The sequence below is a fragment of the Anomaloglossus baeobatrachus genome, chromosome 5 (assembly GCF_048569485.1).
Source record: "Anomaloglossus baeobatrachus isolate aAnoBae1 chromosome 5, aAnoBae1.hap1, whole genome shotgun sequence".
Taxonomy (NCBI): domain Eukaryota; kingdom Metazoa; phylum Chordata; class Amphibia; order Anura; family Aromobatidae; genus Anomaloglossus; species Anomaloglossus baeobatrachus.
In genome coordinates, this window is record NC_134357.1 from 259,747,413 (window position 1) to 259,773,717 (window position 26,305).

The 26,305-nt window shown below is 51.9% G+C and overlaps 1 protein-coding gene across 1 annotated transcript in view; it reads left to right on the forward strand.

Moving 5' to 3' along the window:
- Nucleotides 1–16,938, forward strand: part of LOC142311186 (glycine N-acyltransferase-like) — a 166,176-nt gene extending 149,238 nt beyond the window's left edge. Inside the window, exon 6 of the mRNA XM_075349377.1 lies at nucleotides 16,037–16,938. Coding sequence (XP_075205492.1) covers nucleotides 16,037–16,430 — 394 coding nt within the window. The 3' untranslated portion in view covers nucleotides 16,431–16,938. The remainder of the gene's footprint in view (nucleotides 1–16,036) is intronic.
- The last annotated feature ends 9,367 nt before the right edge of the window (nucleotides 16,939–26,305 follow it).

Sequence of the window (26,305 nt, forward strand, 5' to 3'; positions counted from 1 at the left end):
CAGGACCCAGACACCAGGAGGACCTCCAACAGTTCCACGCCAGGGAGGACCCACATACACCAGAGTGCAAAGGTGGAGACTGGCACCAGGTTAGCTGCCACAGCCATCAGGGACATGGGCGCACCTGGGATCCAGTACGTCCCCAGGGCGTGAAGCCAGTAAGTAAAGACAATCAAACTGCACTCTCTGTCTGGACTGCTTCAGTGCGCTGTGCCTCCCCGTTAACCCTTCACCTACCCCCGGGGAAAAGCCCTGCTCACGGAGGGCTCCATCATCCATGCTGCCCTCATCCATCATCCCCAGTGGGAATCCGCAGCGGCGGCCCTACTATCCCTGGCCGCAAACCGCGAGTGGCGCAGTCGGACTTTCTTTTTCTTTTTCTTTTCATTTAAAACTGTTTGACGGTGACCCCGGGTCTGGGACCCCTCGAGCCACGGACCGCCCGGATCCGGGCAGCTCGGCTGCCCCGGGGCGCGACGGAAGCCTTGAGATAACAAATCAAGTATATTGAATTTCAATGCCTAATACTTTTGTTCTCACCTAACATAAGCTGATTCCAGAAGGGCCTGACAGCAGCTTACTCCCCTGTAGCCACTAAAACCACACATATTAATGGCAGAACCAAGCGTACCTGTATGTGGGGAGTCAGGAGGAATAGCTGTCAGCAGGGGCGTAATGATCGTGGTCTCACTGATCGCCTTGTGATTCAGGGGGCACGTCGGCCCCAGCACCTGTTTCAGCTGCATGTGCATCCCAGGGCACGCATCTGATCCACTCCGGGGCCGTGGGATACTCGGTTCCGGGCGTTGGTTATTGGGATTATGTGACTAGGGCCTGTGCCCGGTCTTGTGGCCCTGGTGGTTGCTGAAAGTCAGTAAATAGTAAAAAAATAATAATAAAAAAAAGTATTTTGTGACGCCACCTACAGTTCCAGTATGGTTACTGGGGCTGCAAGTCAGACCTCCGAGGCAATGGTTAGGCAACCAGTTGTTTGCGCTTCCCGTATGTGAAAGCGGCATCAACAGGCCAGTTTTAGTAGTCTTTACACAGATATGGCAGTTTTTCTTCACAGCCTTTTCAACTGTCACTTTAGTGCAGCAGCCTATGGCTCCTCAGATGAGAGAAATAAAGTATGTCACACATTTATTAACTCTGACCAGGTTTTACTTGCAGGTATTATTTAGGGTACAGTTTCTGATGTGACAATACAGTTTTTGATGATCTGGGAACAGTTCAGGATCTCTACACCAGGTGAGTTGTAGGCCTCCCTGCTGCGCTGTGTCTCTCCTTGGTCCAAGGCTGCCTAGAGCTATACCTTAAAAACAAGAAAGCCTGCGGAGACACCATCACATGTTTCTCAATGCTGGCAGGAAACTAGCCAGGTATTTCACCGGGAAGGAACAACCATGGGAAGGGCAGTCTCCAGTCAAGGAGACCACCTATGCCAAACATGGTATTCATCCACAGACAGCTGTTTCGGGGTATTTGCCCCTCATCAGTGTGGAGTAGGAAACTGGCTAGTGGGAGCATTGCCTAGTAGAATACTACATAAGCAAGGATGGTTGACCTTAGGGAGATCAACATCCAACACAGCAGAGACTGTTACGAGGGGGACCCGGGGAAGCGTGCCAAGATGGGAAATGGACTGCTTCCGCCGGTCAAGGTCCACTGTGCGGTGTAAGGGACCGCCGCTATGGTGGGTGAAGAGTGAGCGGGTTGCTGCTAGCGATCGTCTGGAATGTCACAGACGATCTATGTACACCGATCTGCCCTAACCCGTGAGGGTTGTATGGCACAGATCTCACGGCTCGGTGTACCTGTTGCACGGGGAAGCACAGAGGTGCCCACGCACGTGTGCCAGTGGAAGTCACGAGAATACGGCACGAGGGTAGCACAGAGGTGCCCACGCACGTGTGCTTTCAATAACCAGGTGAGTCCAATGGAGACTTGAGGAGCTCACCTGGGACAGGAACACGGCCTGTTGACGGGGGTACTGCCGGAGCAGCAAGGCAGGAACACGGCCTGCAAACGAGGTACTGCCGGAGCAGCAAGGGCCAAGCCCACAAGAGACAGTAATGCCTGAGCAGTGGCGTGGCAGCACGCTGCCAGACATCCAAACATAGAAGGACGGTCGCGCGCCGCCATAATGGCAGGGGGAGCTTTTAAGGAGGTGCAGCTCCACCCGAGGGCGGGCGCGAGGCGGAGATGACGGACTTGACCCAATCAGGGTCCACGACGTCCCAGCCTGGCCAGTCAGGATTCACCACGTCACCAGCCTTGTCATCAAGCCGTGTGACGTCAGTGAGCGAATCAGGACCCACCACACATTGCACATGCTCACCCTCCTGCCTCTGGGAAATAGAGGCGGGATCCTCGGTCTCACAATGTGGAGAGATAACGGGAATCTCACTGCTTCCCTGAGCAGTAAACCTCTGCACATTGCGCAGCCTCGCAGACCTTCGGGGCCGCTGAGCAGGAGAGTCTGCGGCAGGCCAGGAATGGGAGACCGCTTCACTCCTTGTAACAGGAGAACCACTAGGTGTCACCCTTCTGCTGCCTCTCTGAGAAGGTATCTCCTGCACACTGCGCAGTCTGGCAGACCTTCGGCGCTGCTGAGCAGGAATGCTCGTGGCAGGCAAGGAATGGGAGACTGCCTCAGTCCTTGCCTCAGGAGAGCCACGAGATGTAACATTACCCCCCCGTCTAGGCCCCCCCCCTGTCTGTGCTCGAAGGCCGCTATCAAACCCGGGGCGCGGATATGATCCTCCAACTCCCAGGATCTATGCTCCGGACCACGGCCGGCCCACTCCACGAGGTAGTACCTCTTGCCCTGTATGACTTTTGTCTCCACAAGTTTTGCCACCTCAGGGTCGTCGGACGGGGAGTCGGTTTGAGCCGGCAGGGACCCCGAGAATTTATTAAGTCGTACGGGTTTCAGGAGGGACACGTGAAAGGTGTTGGCTATAGCCCAGCGTGGAGGGAGCTGGAGTCGATATGCCACTGGGTTTACCTGCTGTAGTACTTTAAACAGACCCAGATACCTAGGGGCGAATTTGGCTGCCTGTACCCGTAGGTTAACATTCTTAGAGGACAGCCATACTAGGTCACCAGGGGCGAAGGATGGTGCAGGGCGGCGGCGAACATCAGCCGTTGTCACCATCCGGTCTTTAGCCCTTTTAAGAGCCTCTTGGGTGTCATCCCAGATCTCCCGGGCCTTGGTCGCCCAATCCTCCACTCTAGTATCGGGTGACGTAATGGGCATCGGAACCGGGATTCTGGGATGTTGTCCGTTATTGAGTAGGAACGGAGTCTGGCCAGAGGATTCATGGACCGAATTGTTAATGGCAAATTCGGCCCAAGGAAGGAGGTTAGCCCAGTTGTCATGGTGCGCGGATATAAAATGGCGGAGGTAAGTTACCAAGGTCTGATTAGTCCTCTCCACTAGTCCATTGGTCTCGGGATGGTATGCGGAGGAGATGTTCAGCTCTATCTGCAGGAGCTTACAGAGCTCTCTCCAGAAGCGAGACGCGAACTGGGGACCCCGGTCGCTCACCACCTTGTCAGGCATGCCATGCAACCTAAATACATGCCGAATGAACAAGGTGGCGAGAGCACGTGACGTCGGGAGTCGTGGGAGAGGCACCAAGTGGACCATTTTAGAGAAGTGGTCCGTGATGACCCATACGACCCTGTGCACTGCTGACTTGGGCATATCTCCCAGGAAGTCCATCCCCACCACCTCCCAGGGACGATCCGGCACTGGCAGTGGGTGAAGAAGACCTGCCGGTCTCTGCCGGGACGGCTTATTCCGAGCACACGACATACAGGCTCCCACATATTCCTGTATGTCCTGGGGTAGTCTCGGCCACCAATAATGCCTGGTCACCAGGTCTCTGGTCCTTTTGACCCCGAAGTGACCCCCGACCTTGGAGGCATGGGCCCACGATAGCACCTCGTTCCGTAGTTCAGGGGGAACGAGGGTTTTGCCAGGTGGCACCTGGTCCAAAGAAGTGGGAGTGACCATCCTCAAGCTGTCCGGGGGTAGTATAAGACGAGGCTCCTCCTCGTCCTCCTCCAACACAACCATACAACGTGACAAGGCATCGGCCCGTACGTTCTTCTCACCGGCCAGGTGGCGGATAATAAAGTGGAACCGGGAGAAGAATAAAGACCAACGGGCCTGCCTTGGGTTCAGGCGTTGTGCTGTCTGGAGGTATGTGAGGTTTTTGTGGTCAGAAAAAACCTCAAATGGATGCTTCGCACCCTCCAGGAGATGCCGCCATTCCTGGAATGCTAGTTTCATCGCCAGTAACTCTCTATCCCCTATGGAGTAGTTCCTCTCGGCCGGAGAAAAGGTCTTGGAGAAAAAGAAACACGGATGTTTCCTTCCTCGTTCGTTTTTCTGGTACAGGACTGCACCTGCACCGACCGAAGAGGCGTCTACCTCCAGTAGGAAGGGTTTGGAGATGTCTGGACGATGAAGGATGGGAGCTCTGGAGAAGTGAGTTTTGAGAGTGTGAAATGCCTCTACCGTTTCCCGTGTCCATGCTTTGGGATTAGCGCCCTTGCGGGTAAGGGCAATGATGGGTGCTGCCACCGTCGAGAAGTTGGGAATGAACTGGCGATAATAATTGATAAACCCCAAGAATCGCTGGATCGCCTTCAGCGAGCGGGGCTCAGGCCAGTTCATCACTGTCTCCAACTTCCCCGGATCCATTGCTAACCCCTGACTGGACACGATGTACCCCAGGAACGGCAAGGATTCCTGTTCAAAAACGCACTTTTCCAGCTTAGCATATAACGAATGGGTGCGGAGCCTCTTCAGTACTCGGATGACATCCCTCCGATGGGTGGTAAGATCGGGGGAGAAGATAAGAATGTCATCCAGGTATGCAACCACGGAAAGATACAAATCCCGGAAAATGTCATTCACAAAGTCTTGAAATACGGCGGGGGCATTGCAGAGTCCGAAGGGCATTACTAGATACTCGTAGTGACCGTCCCTGGTGTTAAAGGCGGTCTTCCACTCATCGCCCTTTCGGACTCGCATTAGATTATACGCCCCGCGTAGATCCAGCTTTGTGAAGACCTTTGCCCCGCGGAATCGATCAAATAGCTCAGTAATGAGGGGCAAAGGGTATTTGTTCTTGATTGTGATTGCATTTAATCCCCTGTAATCGATACAGGGGCGCAGATCCCCTTCCTTCTTCTGCACAAAAAAGAACCCTGCACCAGCCGGTGAAATAGACTTGCGAATGAACCCCTTCGCCAGGCTGTCCTGAATATATTTGGACATAGCCTCCGTCTCTGGAGCAGAGAGTGGATACACTCTGCCCCTAGGGGGCTCGGAGCCTGGCTTCAGGTCTATTCGGCAATCATATGGCCGGTGGGGAGGAAGAGTATCTGCGGCCCTTTTGGAAAAGACATCCCTGTAAGCCTCATAAGGTGTCGGTAAACCCGGCCCCTCAGTATTCCCTGAGGACCCAACCGACCTAATGGTAGCGGGTGGTTCGGTAGTCACGAGGTGCTCTCTACAGGATCCTGCCCAGAATGAGATCTCCCCTGTTGCCCAGTTGAGTATAGGAGCATGCTGTCTCAACCAGGGAAGGCCCAGTAGGATCTCATCCGTCCCCCCTGGAAGCACCAGGAAGGACACCTGCTCATGGTGTCCCGGTGGTACATCCATCCTGAGAGGGATGGTGATCTGGGTGATAGGATCGAGTAGTATGGACCCGTCGACTACCCGGACCCTGAGTGGCTTGGGCAACAGAACCAGGGGAACTGAGTATCGGGTTGCCAGGGAGGTCGAGATGAAATTGCCTTCAGTGCCTGAGTCCAAGCAAGCCAGGGCAGAGAAGAGAGTAGTGCCGAACTGCAACTGGGCGCTGATAGTCAACCTAGAGGGAGAAGTAGCGTCTAGAGTCCCCCCTCTGATAGAAACTAGACGCTGTCTTTTCCCGACGGTTTGGGACATAGGGTAGCTATGTGTCCCCTCTGCCCACAGGAAAAGCAGATGACACAAGACCGAGAACCTGGGGCAGAGGAGACCACCTTGGACACCTCCATTGACTCCACGGAGTCGCCTACAGGACTGGCTGGGGGACCTGTCTGATGGAAGACGGGAGTCAGACGCTTTTTAGGCCGAGAAGACGTGGGTGCTGAAGAGACCTCGAGCCTTCGCTCCGCCTGGCGGATGTCTATGCGAGAGGCAACCTGAATCAAGGACTCTAAAGTGGCAGGCACCTCACGTGTGGCCAGTGCGTCTTTGACAAACCCTGCCAGGCCCTCCCAAAACACAGGGACAAGGACCTTATCCGGCCAGTCCAGCTCTGCGGCCAGTGTCCTAAAGTGTACAGCAAAGTCCCCGACTGAAGCAGACCCTTGCCGAAGTCGTAGGAGGCGCAGCGCGGAATCGTGGGTGACTTGAGGCCCGAGGAACACCATTCTCATGGCCCCAAGATAAGCTGCTAAGTTATTCACCACACGATCTCCGTGCTCCCACAACGGCGTGGACCACTTCAGCGCTCTCCCTGTGAGCAGGGACTGGACGAAGGCTACCTTCGCCTTCTCGGTAGCGTAAAGAGTCGCGGACAGCTCTAAGTAGGTGGTAACCTGGTTTATGAAACCACGGCACTCAGAGCTGTTGCCGCTAAAGCGCTCTGGAAGCGCAAGGCGAGGAGACCTTCCGCCCAATAGCACAGCCTGGGTAGCCGCCTGGGTGGCGACTGTCGTCAGAGTAGTCTTATCGGAGGAAGACTGCTCCACTGCTGCCAATCGTGACTCCAACTGCTGCACATAACGCAGCAACTGCTGCTGCTCTTCAGCCATAGCCAGACCTTTGGCGCGACCGTAATGTTACGAGGGGACCCGGGGAAGCGTGCCAAGATGGGAAATGGACTGCTTCCGCCGGTCAAGGTCCACTGTGCGGTGTAAGGGACCGCCGCTATGGTGGGTGAAGAGTGAGCGGGTTGCTGCTAGCGATCGTCTGGAATGTCACAGACGATCTATGTACACCGATCTGCCCTAACCCGTGAGGGTTGTATGGCACAGATCTCACGGCTCGGTGTACCTGTTGCACGGGGAAGCACAGAGGTGCCCACGCACGTGTGCCAGTGGAAGTCACGAGAATACGGCACGAGGGTAGCACAGAGGTGCCCACGCACGTGTGCTTTCAATAACCAGGTGAGTCCAATGGAGACTTGAGGAGCTCACCTGGGACAGGAACACGGCCTGTTGACGGGGGTACTGCCGGAGCAGCAAGGCAGGAACACGGCCTGCAAACGAGGTACTGCCGGAGCAGCAAGGGCCAAGCCCACAAGAGACAGTAATGCCTGAGCAGTGGCGTGGCAGCACGCTGCCAGACATCCAAACATAGAAGGACGGTCGCGCGCCGCCATAATGGCAGGGGGAGCTTTTAAGGAGGTGCAGCTCCACCCGAGGGCGGGCGCGAGGCGGAGATGACGGACTTGACCCAATCAGGGTCCACGACGTCCCAGCCTGGCCAGTCAGGATTCACCACGTCACCAGCCTTGTCATCAAGCCGTGTGACGTCAGTGAGCGAATCAGGACCCACCACGCATTGCACATGGTCACCCTCCTGCCTCTGGGAAATAGAGGCGGGATCCTCGGTCTCACAATGTGGAGAGATAACGGGAATCTCACTGCTTCCCTGAGCAGTAAACCTCTGCACATTGCGCAGCCTCGCAGACCTTCGGGGCCGCTGAGCAGGAGAGTCTGCGGCAGGCCAGGAATCGGAGACCGCTTCACTCATTGTAACAGGAGAACCACTAGGTGTCACCCTTCTGCTGCCTCTCTGAGAAGGTATCTCCTGCACACTGCGCAGTCTGGCAGACCTTCGGCGCTGCTGAGCAGGAATGCTCGTGGCAGGCAAGGAATGGGAGACTGCCTCAGTCCTTGCCTCAGGAGAACCACGAGATGTAACAAGAGACACCATCACGTGTTTCTCAACGCAGTGATTCTAGAGCAATGCCCAATTGCTCCCACTAGCCAGTTTCCTACTCCACACTGATGAGGGGCAAATACCCCGAAACAGCTGTCTGTGGATGGATACCATGTTTGGCATAGGTGGTCTCCTTGACTGGAGACTGCCCTTCCCATGGTTGTTCCTTCCCGGTAAAAGACCTGGCTAGTTTCCTGCCAGCGTTTAGAAACATGTGATGGTGTCTCTGCAGGCTTTCTTGTTTTGAATATTTCCCAGGGGGCATTGCTCTAGAATCACTGCGTTGAGAAACACGTGATGGTGTCTCCGCGGTGTTGGATGTTGATCTCCCTAAGGTCAACCATCCTTGCTTATGTAGTCTTTTACTAGGCATTGCTCCTACTAGCCAGTTTCCTACTCCACACTGATGAGGGGCAAATACCCCGAAACAGCTGTCTGTGGATGGATACCATGTTTGGCATAGGTGGTCTCCTTGAGTGGAGACTGCCCTTCCCGTGGTTGTTCCTTCCCGGTGAAAGACCTGGCTAGTTTCCTGCCAGCATTGAGAAACATGTGATGGTGTCTCCATGGGCTTTCTTGTTTTGAATATTTCCCAGGGGGCATTGCTCTAGAATCACTGCGTTGTGAAACGTGATGGTGTCTTCACGGTGTTGGATGTTGATCTCCCTAAGGTCAAACATCCTTGCATATATAGAACTATACCTTGACCCTCTCTTTCTGTCTTCACCTGTATGGCAGGCGGCAGGAGCTTCTCTAAGGGCACTGCTGTACTCACTGCGGTCCCTAAGCTTTGTGAAACGGCTTTGCCTTCAGCTGCTGCAACGACCAGGAGATCTGTAGTCTCCCTGGCCTCCGATCTTTATTGCTGGGCAGATTAGATCCCTTACAATCTCGGACGCCGGTGTCCGGTAGTCAGCTCTGTTCCTTGGGGATGAACCGAGCTGGCTCCACCTCCCCGGTCATTCTTCTTTTGCCTCTCTCCTGAATCCCTCAGTCTGTCTCACAGCTACTCGTATGGGCTTAGCACAGCCCTCTCCATCTTGATGTGCTCACTCTCCTCGCTCGAGCTAAACTCTCAACTGTCAACTCTCTGACTATGCCTCTAGACCTGGATTTAAAGGGGACCTCACCTGAGCTCGGCTTGTAGAGCACCCCCTCCAGGCTTGGAGTGGAAGGTGTTGTTTGTGGGATTACCTGATGAGGAGATCCTTCCCTGCCTTAGTTAGAAGTATATCTATGGCAACCGAACCCTGGGGTGCCACATATCCAGCTGAAATACATCGCTCCACAGAGACCCGTCGGGTCCCTGCATTGCTATGTGCTGGCCGCCGATTAAGGCTATGAATATTCACTGCTCCACTCGCCCATAATCCAGGGCATGGAGAGCAGAGACTGTGCCGGCATCCGACAGGTGACCGCCCTGTGAGTGGGCGTGAGGCACATGAAAGTGAAGTCATGCGCTGCGCCACTTACACACTGGTCAGTTGTGGCATGACATCATCAGAGGTGGACACGGGGGCAGCGGGGGCAAGGTGAGTATAATTGTTTATTTTTATTACTGTGTGTGACACCTGGGAGTATCTTGTATACCAGGATGTGGCCAGGATGGGGACATAAACCAGGCTGGATACACAAACCAGAAAAACTCCTAAAAACTAAAAGTTATTTATTAGAACACTAGAAAGCATATAACAGTACTACGCGCCCTGTGAGTGGGCGTGAGGCACATGAAAGTGAAGTCATGCGCTGTGCCACTTACACACTGGTCAGTTGTGGCATGACATCATCAGAGGTGGACACCGGGGGAGCGGGGGCAAGGTGGGTATAATCGTTTATTTTTATTACTGTGTGTGACACCTGGGAGTATCTTGTGTACCAGGATGTGGCCAGGATGGGGACATAAACCAGGCTGGATACACAAAGGTCAGAAAAAAATGGGTCTCCAAGTCTTGCGCTGCAGGTCAGGAGTAAACCAGAAAAACTCCTAAAAACTAAAAGTTATTTATTAGAACACTAGAAAGCATATAACAGTACTACGCGTTACGGGGACGGTCCGCCTCCTTCCTCAGGTGAGGAGAACCTAATACATCTCTGAGCGTTATGGAGGTGGACACCATCAGGCTTTTACTCAGCATTGTGCCTGTTCAGCACAATATGAAGAGGTGAGTCAGTATTTTACCCAATCATTTTTTTTTCACTTGTAAGCGACGAATCACACACAGCCAGCGCTTTCCTTTTTCTTTTACAAACCAGGCTGGGGCCATTATGAGGACATCTATACTAGGATGGGGCCATTATAGGGACATGCAAACCAGGAAGGGGTCATTATGGGGACATCAAGACCAGTATGGGGCCATGATGGGGACATACATACCAGTATGGGGTAATTAAAGGGACATGTATACCAGGATGGGACTATTATAGGGATATGTATTCCAGCATGTTGCCATCATGAGGACATATATACCAGGATGGGGCCATTATGGGGACATCTATACCAGTATGGGGCCATTATTTGGACATATATACCAGGATGGGGCCATTATGGGGACATCTATACCAGGATGGAGTCATGATAGGGACATATATACCAGGATGGGGACATTATGGGGACTTCTATACCAGATGGAGCCATGATGGGGACATGTATACCAGAATGTGGCCATTTTAGAGACATGTATACCAGAATGGGGCCATTATGGGGACATCTATACCAGCATGAGGCCATTATAGGAACATGTACTGTATACCAGAATGTAGCGATTATGAAGACATATATATCAGGCTGGGGCTATTATGAAGACAGTATGGATCCATAATGGGGACATATGTACCAGGATGGGGACATATATACCAGGATGGGGCCATTATGGGGACATATATCCCAGAATGGAGCCATGATCGGGACATATATACAAGAATGAGGACATATATACCAGGATGGGACCATTATGGGGACATATATACCAGGATGGGACCATTATGGGGACATATATACCAGGATGGGGCCAGGATGTGGACATATACCAGGATGATGCCAGGATGTGGACATATACCAGGATTGGCCATGATGGGAACATATATACCAGGATTTAGCCATGATGGGGGTCATACACCAGGATGGGGACATTATGGGAACATTTATACCAGGATAGAGCCATGATGGGGACATGTATACCAGAATGGGGCCATTATGGGGACATCTATACCAGCATGTGGCCATTATAGGAACATGTGTACCAGGATGGGGTGATTATGGGGACATATATATCAGTATGGTGCCATTATGAGGACATCTATACCAGTATGGGGCCATGATAGGGACATATACTGTATACCAGGATGGAGACATATACACCAGGGTGGGGCCATTATGGGAACATCTATACCAGGATAGTGCCATGATGGGGACATATATACCAGGATATAGCCATGATGGGGTTATACACCAGGATGTGGCCATGATGGCGACATATACCAGGATGAGGTCATGATGGAGACTTATAAACCAGGATGAGGCCATATATACCAGGATGGGCCAGGATGGGGCCATATATTCCAGTATATAGCCATGATGAGGTCATACCCCAGGATGGGGGTCATTTTTACCAGGAAGTGGCCAAGGATGGGGAACATTAGTACAAGATGGGGCTCAGTACTACACAATGAAGGGGAAGGGGGTCAACTTGTATGTCTTTATAGGATTTAGAATGCTACAACGGCCCATACATCTGACCAGCATGTGTGTGGTGTGGTGTGTGTGTGTGTGTGTGTGTGTGTGTGGGGGGGGGGTAGCAGGCTCAAACTTTGCACTGGGGCCCATCGGACTCTAGTTACGCCACAGGCTGTCAGTGACCAAGCGATTATCCAACATCAATTGAAGGTGGCAACTTTGGAAAAACCTTCTGGTGGAGCTGCATTGAAGCCAAAGCAACTATTCCAAAAGCAAGACTTCAGGGTCTCCATTACATGAGCTATACCATTAAACAAGCATCAATCCAGAGAGAAAAATGACATTTGTAATTTATTCATGGTTCAATTTTCAAGCCCCATGCAGGAGATGAAACATTGACTTGTGAACAAAAGAAGAAGAAAGAAAAACCCCCCCACAAATTTCGCTTTACTAATAATAATAATAATAATCTTTATTTCTATAGCGCCAACATATTCCGCAGCGCTTTACAATTCAGGAGGATCATATACAAACAAGTAACAGTTATAGAAATACAATATTTAGAGGGAAAAAAAAATACAACCCTGCTCGTGAGAGCTTACAATCTACAATGAGATGGGGGGAGAGGCAAGGTTCAAGTGCTTATTTACAATGACAATCCAACCATCTCACGGAAATGGGGCTGGATAATGGCTTCCTGGACCAGTGGGCCCGAGCCTTGAGATGCCTTTGGGTGCCATGGAGTTTGATGTGGAGCTATGTTGTGAGAGGTTGTAAAGGGACTATGTGAATCGAATCTGATTAGGCAGTGTGATAGGCCGCCCTAAAAAGATGCGTCTTTAGGGTGCGTCTGAAGCTGAGTAAGTTGTGATTTGTCCTAACTTCTTGGGGTAGAGCGTTCCAGAGGGTTGGTGCAGCTCGGAAGAAGTCTTGGATCCGGGAGTGGGAGGTTCGAATTAGTGTGGATGTTAGTCGAAAGTCGCTTGCAGAGCGTAGAGAACGGGTGGACTGATAGACAGAGAGGAGGTTGGAGATGTAGGGGGGTGCTGCACTGTGGAGAGCTTTGTGGGTGAGAACAAGCAGTTTGAATTGGATCCTATGATATATGGGCAGCCAGTGCAATGACTGGCACAGAGCAGAGGCATCCGAGTAGCGGTTAGCCAGATAGGTGACCCTGGCTGCTGCATTAAGGATTGACTGTAGAGGAGAGAGTCTAGTTAGGGGGAGACCACTTAATAGAGAGTTACAGTAGTCCAAGCGAGAGTGGATCAGGGCCACGGTGAGGGTTTTTGTCGTTTCCATAGTGAGAAAGGGGCGGATTCTAGAGATGTTCTTGAGGTGCAAGCGGCAGGTGCGGGCAAGAGATTGTATGTGGGAGGTGAAGGAGAGATCAGTGTCAAGTATAACCCCCAGGCAGCGGGCTTGCGGCCTAGGACTTATCGTTGTGCCACACACAGAGAGGGAGATGTCAGGTTGAGGAAAGTTGGAAGATGGAGGGAAAAGAAGAAGTTCAGTTTTGGAAAGGTTAAGTTTCAGATAGAGAGCAGACATGACATTGCAAACTGCAGTCAGGCAGTCACTGGTGTTCTGTAGTACAGCGGGGGTGAGCTCAGGGGATGAGGTGTATAGCTGTGTGTCATCAGCATAAAGATGGTACTGAAAGCCAAATCTGCTGATGGTCTGACCAATTGGGGCAGTGTAGAGGGAGAAAAGAAGAGGGCCAAGGACTGAACCTTGAGGGACCCCAACAGTGAGAGGAAGAGGAGAAGATGTGGAGCCAGCAAATGATACACTGAATGAGCGGCCAGAAAGATAGGATGAGAACCAGGAAAGAACAGTGTCCTTTAGGCCGATAGAATGGAGCATAGAGAGAAGGAGATGGTGGTCAACAGTGTCAAAGGCAGCAGAAAGGTCAAGAAGAATAAGCAGAGAGTGGTCACCGTTACGTTTTGCTGTCAATAGGTCATTGGTCACTTTGACAAGGGCAGTTTCTGTTGAGTGTAAAGGGCGGAAGCCAGACTGTAAAGGATCTAGAAGAGAGTGAGTGGAAAGGTAGCGTGTGAGGCGAGAGTAGACCAGGCGCTCCAAGAGTTTGGAGATGAAGGGGAGATTAGAGACTGGTCTGTAGTTGCTTGTGCAGGACGGATCGAGAGAAGGTTTTTTTTAATAATGGAGTAATGATAGAGTGTTTGAGGGAGGAGGGGAAGATACCTGAAGAGAGAGAGAGATTGAAGATTTTAGTTAGGTGAGTGGCGACAACCGGAGAGAGGGACTGGAGTAGAGGTGTGGGGAAGGGATCAGTAGGGCAAGTGGTAGGACGAGAGGAGGATAGGAGCCTGGAGACTTCCTCCTCTGTGACTGGGTCAAATGTGGAAAGTGAGCTGGATGGGATGTGGCGAGGGATGGGATTCACAGGGCTTGGTGGCTGGGAGCTGATCTCTCGGCGGATGTTTTTAATTTTCTCTGTGAAATGAGAGGCCAGGTCATCAGCATGAAGGGCTGTGACAGGGGTCTGTACTTTGGGACTGAGGAGGGAGTGAAAGGTGTCAAAGAGTTTTTTTGGATTGTTGGCAAGTGAGGAAATAAGGTTGGTGAAGTAGGTCTGTTTGGCGAGGTGAAGGGAATAGTTATAGGTCCTTAACATGAACTTGTAGTGGATGAAGTTTTCTGGTGTGCGGGTTTTCCTCCATAGGCGTTCGGCGCTCCTGGAGCATCGCTGAAGAAATAGAGTTTGGGATGTGAGCCAGGGCTGTTTTACTCTGTGTTTGGTCTTTCTGAGGGTGAGGGGCGCCACTTGGTCTAGCGTAGTCCTGAGTGTGTCATTGTAGTGCTTTACAGCCAGATCAGGACAGGGAAGTGAGGATATAGGGGACAGTGATGCGTGTAAAGAGTCTGAAAGTGTCTGAGAATCGATGGCCTGTAGGTTTCTGAATGTGTGATTGGTGGGAGTGTGCTGGGGCGGACGAGGGTTTGTGAGCTTGAAGGAGAGGATGTTGTGTGCTTTACTGTGTGAAGTGTTTTTTTAGGATTAATGACTGTGGATGATTCTATCTATGTTCTTCTAAGTCAGTGTTTCTCAACTCCAGTCCTCAAGACCCACCAACAGATCATGTTTTCAAGTTTTCCTCAATATTAGACAGGGAAGAATTCCATACCTGTGCAACATTAAGGAAATCCTGAAAACCTGATTGATGGAAAACCTGAAAACATGATCTGTTGATGGGTCTTGAGGACTGGAGTTGGGAAACACTGTTCTAAAGCTGGTGTCACACATAACGACGACGACAACGACGTCGCTGCAACGTCACCATATTCTGTGACGTTGCAGCGACCATAGATAATCGTTAGTAAGCTGTCAAACATGCTAAATAAAGCAGCGACGGAGCAGAGATCATAGCGACGTCGACGGTCGTTGTGTGGTTTCAGACATGTCATTAAGGCATCTGTTTGATTTCCTATTAACACTACTAAAACATGGCTATGAGCAGTCACTCAAGATTAGCTGCATGGGCTAAAGGGAGTCTAGGGTTGTCTGCAACCCACCGCCTATTTCAGGACAGATTACTGCTGCACCGATGCCCCTTGTAATTGTGTCTGTTCTATAAGCCCTTCAGAAGTTCACCATGATGGCAGCTGATTTCTGTAGTTCAAGATTTCCATTTTCTGGAAGATGGCAACAGAGGAACCATCAACCTTCATGACTTTCCCACTGTTTCTTTATTACTCATGTTAAATACTATGAGAACATAAACACACATGGATATTATGAAAGTGAATTGCATTAATATACTATGTTTCACAGTTTTTCATGGTGTGTTGATGCTGTGATATTCAACGGCCTAACTAGAAGACTACTACTTTCTAGGTTTCTCTGAAGTTTTGATTAAAGAGGTTGTTCACTGCTTTTTCATTGATGGTCTATCAATATCTGATCATTGGGGGTGCAACATAAATATAAAAGTGGTGGCCAGCCTCTACAAAGGTCACATAAGGCAGTCAAATTTCTATACTAGTTAAACTTTGTATTGGAGCCATTTTTGGAGGGTGGAGGAACCTGTATGCAGCTCAGCCACAGTGAATGTGCCAGATAGTCATATTCCATAGCTTTTTTCTAGTTGCATCTTGTTTGCATGTATTTTAATCCTGCTGTTATAAACCTGCATACAATCTGCTGTGATATTTTTAGCTTTCCCAACATAGCAGTTTACACAACTAGCCATATATGTTATCGCTAATGGAGTCCTGGTTTAAAATTCAATCAAGGATAAAATTCATGTGGTTTTCTTTGCTTGTCTTATTCACTAGTGCCTAAAAAGATTCATGTTCTAGTGACTTGTTTTTACCAATATCCTAAAATTTGATAATTCATTACACTATTTTCTACATTTTTTTGTTTCCTGCAGTGACCTACAATTCTCTAGCCTCAAACCTGAAGAAGCCAACCTGGTCAATGAAGTCTGGGCATTTGGTGGGAATCCACTTGCTGAACGTTATATTAGTCACTGCATCAAGAATTTTCCCAGTGTTTGCGCGAGAAGATTAGGGATAGGGAAGCCTGTTGCTTGGACAATGAGTGAACAATCTGCCGAAATGCGTATGGGGTTCACCGAAAAAAAATACAGGAATCAAGGAGTGTTTCGTACAATGATAACTCAATTGACACATAAATTAAATTCCAAGGGAAGTCCACTCTACTGCCATGTAGCACCAGACAATATGAGCAGCCAAGCAGCTACTCGTGGCGCAGGTTTTCCATTGGCTGGAAGATGGCAACAGTGGAAGTTTCAACCCTCATGATTTTTTTCTGAATTTCTAAACTACTCATGTCAAATACTGTGAGAACATGATCACACATGGAGATTAATAAATGTGTCTTACAATAATATAATATGCTATAATACACTATGTTCTATGTATTGGCCTGGTTGAAACTGTGGTCTTCAGCAGCCTAAGTAATGTTCTATGTGTACCAGAATACTATGCGTAATGGTCCCAATCTTACCACTGTACTCTTGCACATTCTGCTTTTCTCAGGGCTGGTTTTTAGGGTGGGCAAACAGTACAGTTGCATAGAAACCTTGAACGCCCAATCTTTTCGAGATCAAGCCATTTGTATTGGTAAAAAAATGTAAGTGGCAAAAGAGGTTGTACTGGGATAAATCTGGATTAAATAGTGGCGACCTCATGCAGAAAGCTGGGATGTGAATGATGTACCCTCATAAGAAATGTTGGATGTTGTAACTCTTAATAGTTTGAGTGATCCCCCGACGAGAGATAATAGAAAGAATGCAGGAATACATGAGAAGGTGTTAAAGGAGCTATCGGGTCTTCTGGTAAATATGCTGTCAGGATTCTTTGGTATTGTGGGCTGTCACATAACCGCAAGTATGTGACTAGCATATTTGCAGTCACATTCCGACCAGACGTGCTCGGCCTTGTTCAATTCTCTTCTATTGAGCGAGGTCAAGCATGTGTAGTCGGAAGGTGACTTGTAGTGTTATACTTGTGGTCTTTTGACTACCCACTTATGCTGGGAATACTGGAGAATCTAGACAGCATGTAGTCAGCACACTGTAAGGATCCTGAAGTTTGCAGTCTCATAGAGTGATTGCAGAATTTCAACAAGTTTCTATCCTGACAGCAGTTTTCAATTTAAGCACTTTCATTTTTTCCTTCCCTTCTTGCAAGAGCCATAACTTTTTTATTTCTCCATTGATATAGCTGTATGAGGGCTTCTTTTTATGGACTAAGGGCTCATGCGCATGTTGCTTTTTTTTGCGTTTCCGCAGCGTGTTAAGCTGCAGCGTCACATTGTCAAAATGCATGCGTTCGGCTTCCCCAGCAAAGTCTTAGAGAATCATGCAAAATAATAATAATAAAGTTTATTAATATAGCGCCAACATATTCCGCAGCACTTTACAATCCGGTGGGGGGTTGTATAGACAAAAACAAAACAAAATAGTACATAATTCAACAGCTACAGTAGGACTAAGGGCCCTGCTCAAAAGCTTACAATCTATGGGGAATAAGGGGGACACAAAAGGTGAAGCACACTTGTAGATCTGGCCGGCCATTGTTATGCTATTTTATTGGTTACATATAAAGATGAATGATCTGGTCTTTAGATAGTAACCTTTTGGGTGCCCTTACGTGCTATTGGTTGTATGTAAGATGTGAGGACAGAAATGGGAGAGAGAAGGTTACGAGTAGCATTTAGAAGGTGGGACAGGGGAGAGTTAGGTTAGTAAGTTATTGTACCGCCCCGGGGCTCGCCCGGCTGCTGAGCCGCTCGGATCTGTGCTCATCGGTGGGTGGCTCGAGCTCATCCAGGACCCGGGGGTCACGTCGCTCTGAAAGGGGGTTGGCGCTACGTGTAGGGATTTCGGTGGGGAAGGTTCACGGCCTAGGCCGTGGCATTTAGTGATGTAAGTTCGTGACGCCACCCACGGGTTGTGATGAATGTAGACACCACCGCTGCCGTTAACTAGGCTCCGGGGGACGATGTTATGCAGCCTGGTGTTGACCCCTCCGTGGGTAGGGGGTGATGGTCCCGGGGCCCGGTGGTTGTGAAGTGCGGGCAAGATGGTGTGGTGTGGTGCGCGGCCCGAGGGCACTATTGTACTCATTATGACAGATACACTGGAGTCTCTGATAAACCAAAAAGGATGGTGGTCGGTGCCCGCAGCCGGCTGCGCTTTGCCCCTTTCTCAGGTTGGTGGTTCCCGCCTTTCTACTGCACCTCTTTGTAGAACTTGACTGCCTATGCTTCAGCAACGGTAGTCTGCTCCCCGGCTTGATGTGTGTCGGGGAACCCGTTTGCCCGCAGGCGTTGGCCCGTGGGATCTCTCTGCCTGTGCGGTGGCTTTCTATCCCCCTCGGTGGGCTGTTGCCGTCTTTCGGGTCTTGGGACAGGAAAGGACCTAAGGTCCAGACCTCAATCAGTGAATTCGACATGGTTCAGTGGCTTCTGGACCTCGTTCAGGGTCTGAGTACCCCTCCTGGTGCTCCGGTTTCCAGTTGGTTCCCCAGTTCGGTAGAGGCGGGCCACTACCCTGTCCCGGTCCCTTACGGTTCCACCAGCCGTCTTCCCGGCCCCTGCAGGCGGCACCCACCATCTGCCTCCTTGCCACGGTACCAGGGCTACGACCTCGGCACCGGTCAGTGTTGTCGCTCCAGACCTGACGCCTCAGGCCTGCTGCACTTGAACTAGAACTCCACTGTGCTGAACTGACTTTAAAGTGACTTAAAACTGACTGTTTGTTTCCTGTCTCAGGATCTCTGGACTCCTAGGTGTGCGTGGCCAACCGCCTGGCTCCGCCCCCTGTTGTGACCATTGAACACAGAGAGGTGACAAGGGTTTTGTAAGTTGGCTGCTGTCACCTTAATAGGGGCTGGTGTTTGTGCAGGGGGTCTACCTGTGATTACCTGGCTAATCCAAGGCATTACATTCCCCCTTGGTTTAATGCAGACCGTCCGCGGGTTGCCCGACCACCACCAGTTTATTTTTGTTTGCTGTAAGGTAAAACGGGAAAAACAAATACAAGTATACTAAACTTTTTACAATTCAAGCATGTTTTGGTAGAATCATCCCTTGCGGGAAGCACATTTTTAAGGACCCCTGGACCCGGAGGGTTGTCACCGGTTGCATTGGTGACGGAACCTCGGCCTCCTCTGCCACAGGCCCTTCCTGCAGTCTGCCTCTCCGGAGGCTGTGGGATCTGAAGGGTGGTCCGGCAATAATTTAAAGCCCCAAAAGTTTTTGGGTGGCCTGCAAGTTCTTGGCCTTGACTATGTTGAAACGGGGTAAAACAGTAAAGTCCCAATGGGGACGGGCAGCATAGTCCCAACAGGGACAATAACTGGGGTAGCCGGGATCCGCTACCTTTTACTCCTGCTGCTTTTGTGAATCAGGTGAGAGTCTTGGGTGATTGGCATTCATTCGCACACATATGTACATAATCAACATCTGTACCCCTTCTAGATGGCAGTTTCCCTGTACCTAAGCTGGGGCTGACCTAGGTTAGGGCGTGTGGACCTCCGAGGTCCCCTATTCTCAGGGGAGAGCAACGGGGGAGAGGGAACTGCCAGTTCTTCTTCCCTAGTGTCAGGTATGGCGGGAAGAGACCTGCGGGGGCGTGGTGTAGATGCATCCCTGGGCGCTAGCTCGAGTTGCTCACTGGCAGGTTCTTGCGGCTCCACTTCTTCCACGGGTTGTGGGAACATTATTACAGGAACAATCACCGCGCCATTCTGTGTAGGCCAGTCAGCTGGGAAGTCTTCCATCACCGTATGGATCACCCCCTTCTCCTTCGCGCTTGACATGGGCACAGGGCCCTCTTCCACCAGCCTCAGGGGACCCGAGCATCTCTTCAGGTGGTCCCTGGAAACGGTGGCTGTGGTTTTTCCCTGGTCACGGCTAATCAGATAGGTTTTTTCATTCTCCCATCCAGTTGGCTGGACAACATAGGGGGTCCTCTCCCATTGATCGTCAAGCTTATGGGTTCTCCGTTTGCGCTTCAGCACCACATCTCCAGGCCCAAAGGGAACAGCCTGAGCCCGCTTGTTAAAGCGCCGCTCCTGTTTTTCTCGACTTTGACACAGATTCCTTTCTGTGCACTTGGTGGAGCTGCAGGGTATGTTATTGTACATGTCCACTACATCAGGTAGCTTCTCCGGCCACAGATTCCGTTCTTCCAGTGGTAATGTCTTAAGGAGGTTTAGGACCAGATGGTTCATCTTCTCACACATCCCATTGGTTTGGGCGTGGTAAGGCGTGGTCCGGATCTTCTTGCACCCGTACAAGTGGCAGAACTCCTGGAACACCTCCACTTCAAAGGCTGGTCCCTGATCCGTGAGCACCTTTTTGGGATAGCCATGTGGCCGGCAGAAGTAGGCCTGGAAAGCTCTAGCTGCAGTGCGGCCTGTCAAGTCCTTAATGGGGACAACCACCATAAATCTGGAGTAGTGGTCGACAATGGTCAGGGCATAAGTGTACCCGCTTCGGCTGGGCGTGAGCTTGACGTGGTCCAAGACGACCAATTCCAGCGGCTGGCGGGTGACAGTCAGTTGTAGCGGGGCCTTCTGACTGGTTTCGTCCCGCCTCCTCAGTGTACAGGGGCCACACTCTCGGCACCAGGCTTCCACGGACTCTCGCATCCCGCTCCAGTAAAACTGCTCCCTCAACAGCATTTCCAGCTTCTTCCAGCCGAAGTGTCCTGCGCCATCATGGTAGGCCTGCAGGACCTTGGGTACACACGCCTGGAGCACCACCAGCTGGCAAACCTTCTCATGGGTCTTCGGGTTGATCGATCTCCTATAAAGCTTCTCTTAATACAGGTACAGCCGGTCTCTCTCTTTCCACAACCGCTGGGCTTCGGAGGGAGCTGCGGGGTTCATGCGGGAAGAACCCTGGGCAATCATTGTCTTGACCAGTTGAACTGCAGGCTCCTATTCCTGGGCTTCCTGCCACCCCTGGCTTGGTAGCGGGTCGAAGTTCGCCTGCTGCTGGTGAACGCAGGGCTTCTCACCTCGGGGCCGATGGAATGCGGGCAGCTCGATTTCCTCCAAGGTATCTTCCTCCATCCCTTCATCAGGTAGGTGGGGCATCCGGGACAGCGCGTCCGCGTTGGTGTTCTTGCGGCCAGCCCGGTATTTGATGGTGAAGTCGTTATTTGACAGCCGCGCCATCCACCGCTGTTCCAAGGCGCCCAGCTTGGCCGTATCCAGGTGCGTCAACGGGTTGTTATCCGTATAGGCCGTAAACGTCGCCGCCGCAAGGTAGTGTTTAAACCTCTCCGTTATGGCCCACACAAGGTCCAGGAACTCGGACTTGAAGGAACTGTAATTCTCGGGGTTCCTCTCCGTTGGCCGGAGCTTCCGACTGGCGTAGGCGATCACCTTCTCTTTTCCATTATGTATTTGGGACAGGACCGCACCCAGGCCCACATTGCTGTTGTCGATATAGAGGACGAACGGTAGGCTGTAGTTAGGATAGGCTAAGATTTCTTCCCCTGTCAGGGCAGAGTTCAACTGCTGAAAAGATTCTTCGTGCCCCTCACCCCAGACAAACGGGGGTCCGGAGGATCTACCATTCTTGGTCTGTCCCACGAGGAGGTCTTGCATGGGCATGGCCATCTTCGTGTATCCTTTGATGAAACGGCGGTAGTAGTCCACCAGGCCCAAACACTGCCTCACCTCTTTCACCGTGGTTGGTCATGGCCAGCTCTGGATAGCAGTAATCTTCTCAGGATCTGGGGCTACGCCTTCTGCGCTCACCACATGCCCGATGTACTACACCTTGGGCTTCAACAGATGACACTTGGAGGGTTTCAGCTTCATTCCGTACTTGGCGAGGGCCGCAAACACCTCTGCCAGGTGAGCTTCATACGTCTTGGAGTACACAATCACGTCGTCCAGGCACAGCAACACCGTCTCGAAGTTGAGATGTCCCAAGTAGCACTCCATGAGCCTCTGGAAGGTTCCCGGGGCATTGCATAGCCCGAATGGCATACTGTTAAACTCACAGAGCCCCATGGGGGACTTTTTAAAAAAAAAAAATCTTTGTTAAAAAAAAACAAAACAAAGATAACAAAGATTTTTTTTTTTTTTAAAAGTGTATACTCTGTTTAACCAACTAATGGGTGTTACCCTATAATAATAGGGCACCTGACGTCGCATGCTTGTAGATCTGGAAGTGCTTGCTGAGCACGAAACGGCCGTCATCTGCTGTGTCGGACGTCTGTTTTCTCCTTCCCCCCCAAGAGATTGATGTAACCTGTATGCTGCAATAAAGGTATTTTTTAAGGCTACCACTGAGCGAGTGCCCTGCTCTCCTGATTATTCTAAGGTTGTAGTCAGAAACGCCCCCACGCTGAGTGACAGCTCTCTCACTGCAACCAATCACAGCCGCCGGTGGGCATGTCTATATCGTGCAGTAAAATAAATAAAACATTTAAAAAAACAACATGAGGTCCCCCCAATTTTGATACCAGCCATGGTAAAGCCACAAGGCTGAAGGCTGGTATTCTCAGGATGGGGAGCTCCACATTATGGGGAACTCCCCAGCCTAACAATATTAGCCAGTGTGACGCCCTGGGCAAGCCAGGGGTCACAGGTCATAACACCACCACACCCTACACCCCGGATAGGTACACCGAAGCTACACCAAAAATCCTTGTTGCCTTCCTCCAGGGGCTGATGTCCACACCAGGGGGTGGGCCAGGCGGTTGGCTCCTCCCACCGAGGAGTTCACAGTCCTGGAGGCGGGAAAACCAGGCAGATGAGTTTTGTGAGTTGAAGTGAGAAGGAAGTGGTAGAGGAGCAAGAGAGAGGAGTAAAAGTGGAAGAGAAAGTGACAGTTGAGGAAGCCTGAAGTTGGTCCGGGTGTGTGCCCCGGACTGAGACAGCAAGGTCAGCGGACGGCGGTGACCGTCTGCAGGAGAGACTGATCGGAGGTTGCCGAAAGGACCGTGGACGGGTGGTGGCCCGGCGGTACCGGAGCAGTATACGAAGAGAAGCCAGCACCATTGGCAGGGGCCTTTCGGATCCCGGCAAGGCTAGGAGTCGCCGTGAATTTGCCAAATCCGTCAGTGAAGGGGACCTGCTGGGTCTCCCAACAACTAAGTCCCGATTGAAGGCAACAGTCCAACTGTAGGAGAGAGACACCGCCACTGCCAGGGCACCAGTCTCTCAGGGCCAGCGCCTGCGGGCAAAGAGGGGCTCCTCCGGCCCATATCCAAGCCGGGGAGCGGGTTACCGGTGGGAACCCATCGCTACCAACATTTCACTAAGTGCAGGGACAGAGACTGTCACCGTCAACTATCGGGGAAAAGCAATAGCAGCCGTCCGTGGGAACCGTCTTTCCAGCCGTGTGTTTTACCGAGAACTGTGTCAACGTCTCAGGCTGAGTGAGTACCACCGTGCCGTGCGGCACAGCGCTGCCCCCGCGACCCTGCACCTCACCAGGCCCCGCACCCGGCCTGCCATCCATCCCTACCCCTCACCGGACAACCAACCCCCTACCCATGGAGGGGAGAAATAACAACAAAGCTGCTCCCTGTCACCGCTCCCGGGATCCCCATACAGAGCAGCGGTGGTGTCCACACAATCACCACAACCGTGGGTGGCGTCACGGACAATAAATCCCCGAAACCAAACCCCTTTTCACTCACGGGCGAGGAGCGCCGCTCGAGTCCCCGGGATCCGGCACAACGCTCGAGCCACCGAGCAGCAGAGGCCGCAGCAGCAGCGGCAGCCGGACCTGAGCAGAGGGAGAGCGCAGCGTCCCCTCCTCCGCCCGCGACAACTTGGCGTCACGAATAGGATCTTACCGCTCTGCCGTTGGGTAGAGGTGCGCCTTGTTACCGCCGGAGGTGTCCGGCCAAAAAATTTCGGAAGTCGCCATCTTTGGCGCGAAAAGTTCCCGCTCGAGCGTCTTCTCGAGTAGCGGAGGCGCGAAGGCCAAAACCCCGCCCCGATAGAGGAGGGGCTGGAAAGAGGCTAAGGGGGACGGAAACAAGATGTCTGCGCCCGACGGAGCCGCTGGAGGAGCGGTGGTCGCAGCCGCAGTGGCACCCGTGGATGGGAATGGGCCTGCCCAGGTCCCGGCCGTGCTAGTAGGAGGTGCCGCGGCCCCCGCACTCGCTCAGGTGATGCCGTTCTCCTTGCCCTATGTGCCCGGAACTACCTGGCTACCGCAGTACGACGGGAAACCTAATGCGTTACAGGTCTTCCGGAAAAAGCTTAACCCGCTTCTAGAATTGTACCCCCTGACTGATAAGCAACGTGCAGCGGTAGTGCTGGGCCAGCTAACCGGCGCGGCTGAGCAGGAGGCGAAGACCTGGGCCGAGGGGGACCGGTTCTCTGTAGCCACCATCTTTGAGAAACTACAGACTGCCTTTTTTGAGACCCGTACCGAAGCTGAGCTGAGGATGCAGTTTTACCAATGCCGGCAACGGTATGTGGATAGCATTCGGGACTACGCTTTACGTCTGCAAACCGCCCTCCGCACACTAAAGCGGGTGGACACTATCAATGAGGCGGACAGCAACAAAATGTTAGTAGAGCAATTTGTGCAGGGGATGAGGTCCTCTGAGGATCGCAAACAACTCCGGCTGTGGGCCCTGGAACACCCTGATGTGGACTTTGCTGTGTTAAAGGAACGGGCCATTAAAGCTCTGCAACCCCCAGCTTCAGAAATCTTGGAGCCAGCCCCGTGGCCAGTTGAGACGGCCCCCTACCAGCCTCTCCAGTACCTACAGCTCCAAGCAGCACGATGGAAGAACTGGCAGCCCAGGTCCGCCGCATGGACGGAGACCTCGCCAAGATTCTCGCTGCACTCCAACCTTTGACCAGATCCCAGCCTCCAACCAAGATACAGCTCGCCGACAGCCCTGAGGATGTTCCCTGGATGCAGCGGAGAAGTGCTAACAACTCGCGGAACAGACCTCCAACCTGCTACAGGTGCAGCAAGCCTGGCCATTACTTCCGACAGTGCCCGTTAAACGTGCAACCCCTGGGGCCGCGGGCCAATCCTCAGGAGTAGAACCCTGTGGCCCCCCAGACTGGCGGGACCGGTATATCGGGGCCCGGCCCATCATCCCCGTGGCTGTGGACGGCATATCGGTGATGGCTCTCTTGGACACTGGATCACAGGTAACCACCATACCATACACATTGTACCAACGGTATTGGGGGACAGACGAGCTGGCTCCCCCAGATACTTGTATAACACTGATTTCTGCTGATGGACTCCCACTGACCCAAGTGGGGTATAAACAAGTGGCCATGACAGTGGGACGAGCTGAACTGCAACACCAGGGTATGATTGTGATCATGAATGAACCCAGTGATCATAACCCGAAGATAGTGCTGGGAACCAATGTGATGGAGCACTGCATGAATGATGTGTTGGCCCTACTGCAGCAGCTGGCCGCCACGGCGACGGGGAGCCGACAGAGAGCTGTGCAGCGTGAGATCCGAGCCTTGATGTACCGCCAGCATGTAAACTCAACAGGAGGAGAGATTGGTGGGGTGAGAGTGATGGATGTTGCTCCGTTGATTGTGCCCCCTAGGAGTGAGATGATGATTTGGTGTAGGGCAGCAGTAGGGCCTCAGGGGCGTGACTACCCTGCCATGATAGAGCCCATGCCCTCCGAGCACTGGCCCACAGTAATGGCCACCCGAGGGGTGGTAGATGTAAAGAAGGGGAGAGTGCCTGTGAGGGTGCTGAACTGTGGGGAGGAAGAAGTCAGGCTTCCCCGGTATTCCACGCTTGCCAAATTGCTCACCCTGGATCCCCACACCATCCACGAGGCAGCTCCTCCAGTTTCCCCACCTACTACCAGCACTCACCCGCCCCAAGGGGAGTTAAATGAGTGGCACCAACAGCTACACGTGGGCACTGACGATACTCCTACACATCACAAAGAAGGGGTATACAGGGTGGTACGGGAGTATGAGCAAGTTTTCAGCAAACATCCACTAGACTTTGGGCAGATCAAAGGGGTCCAACACCACATCCCCACCGGTGAACACCCCCCTATCAAAGAGAGGTACAGGCCTATTCCCCCTGCGCATTACCAATGTGCCAAAGATATGTTGAAGAACATGAAAGAGGCAGGGGTTATTAGGGACAGCTGTAGTCCCTGGGCCGCCCCGTTGGTACTGGTCAA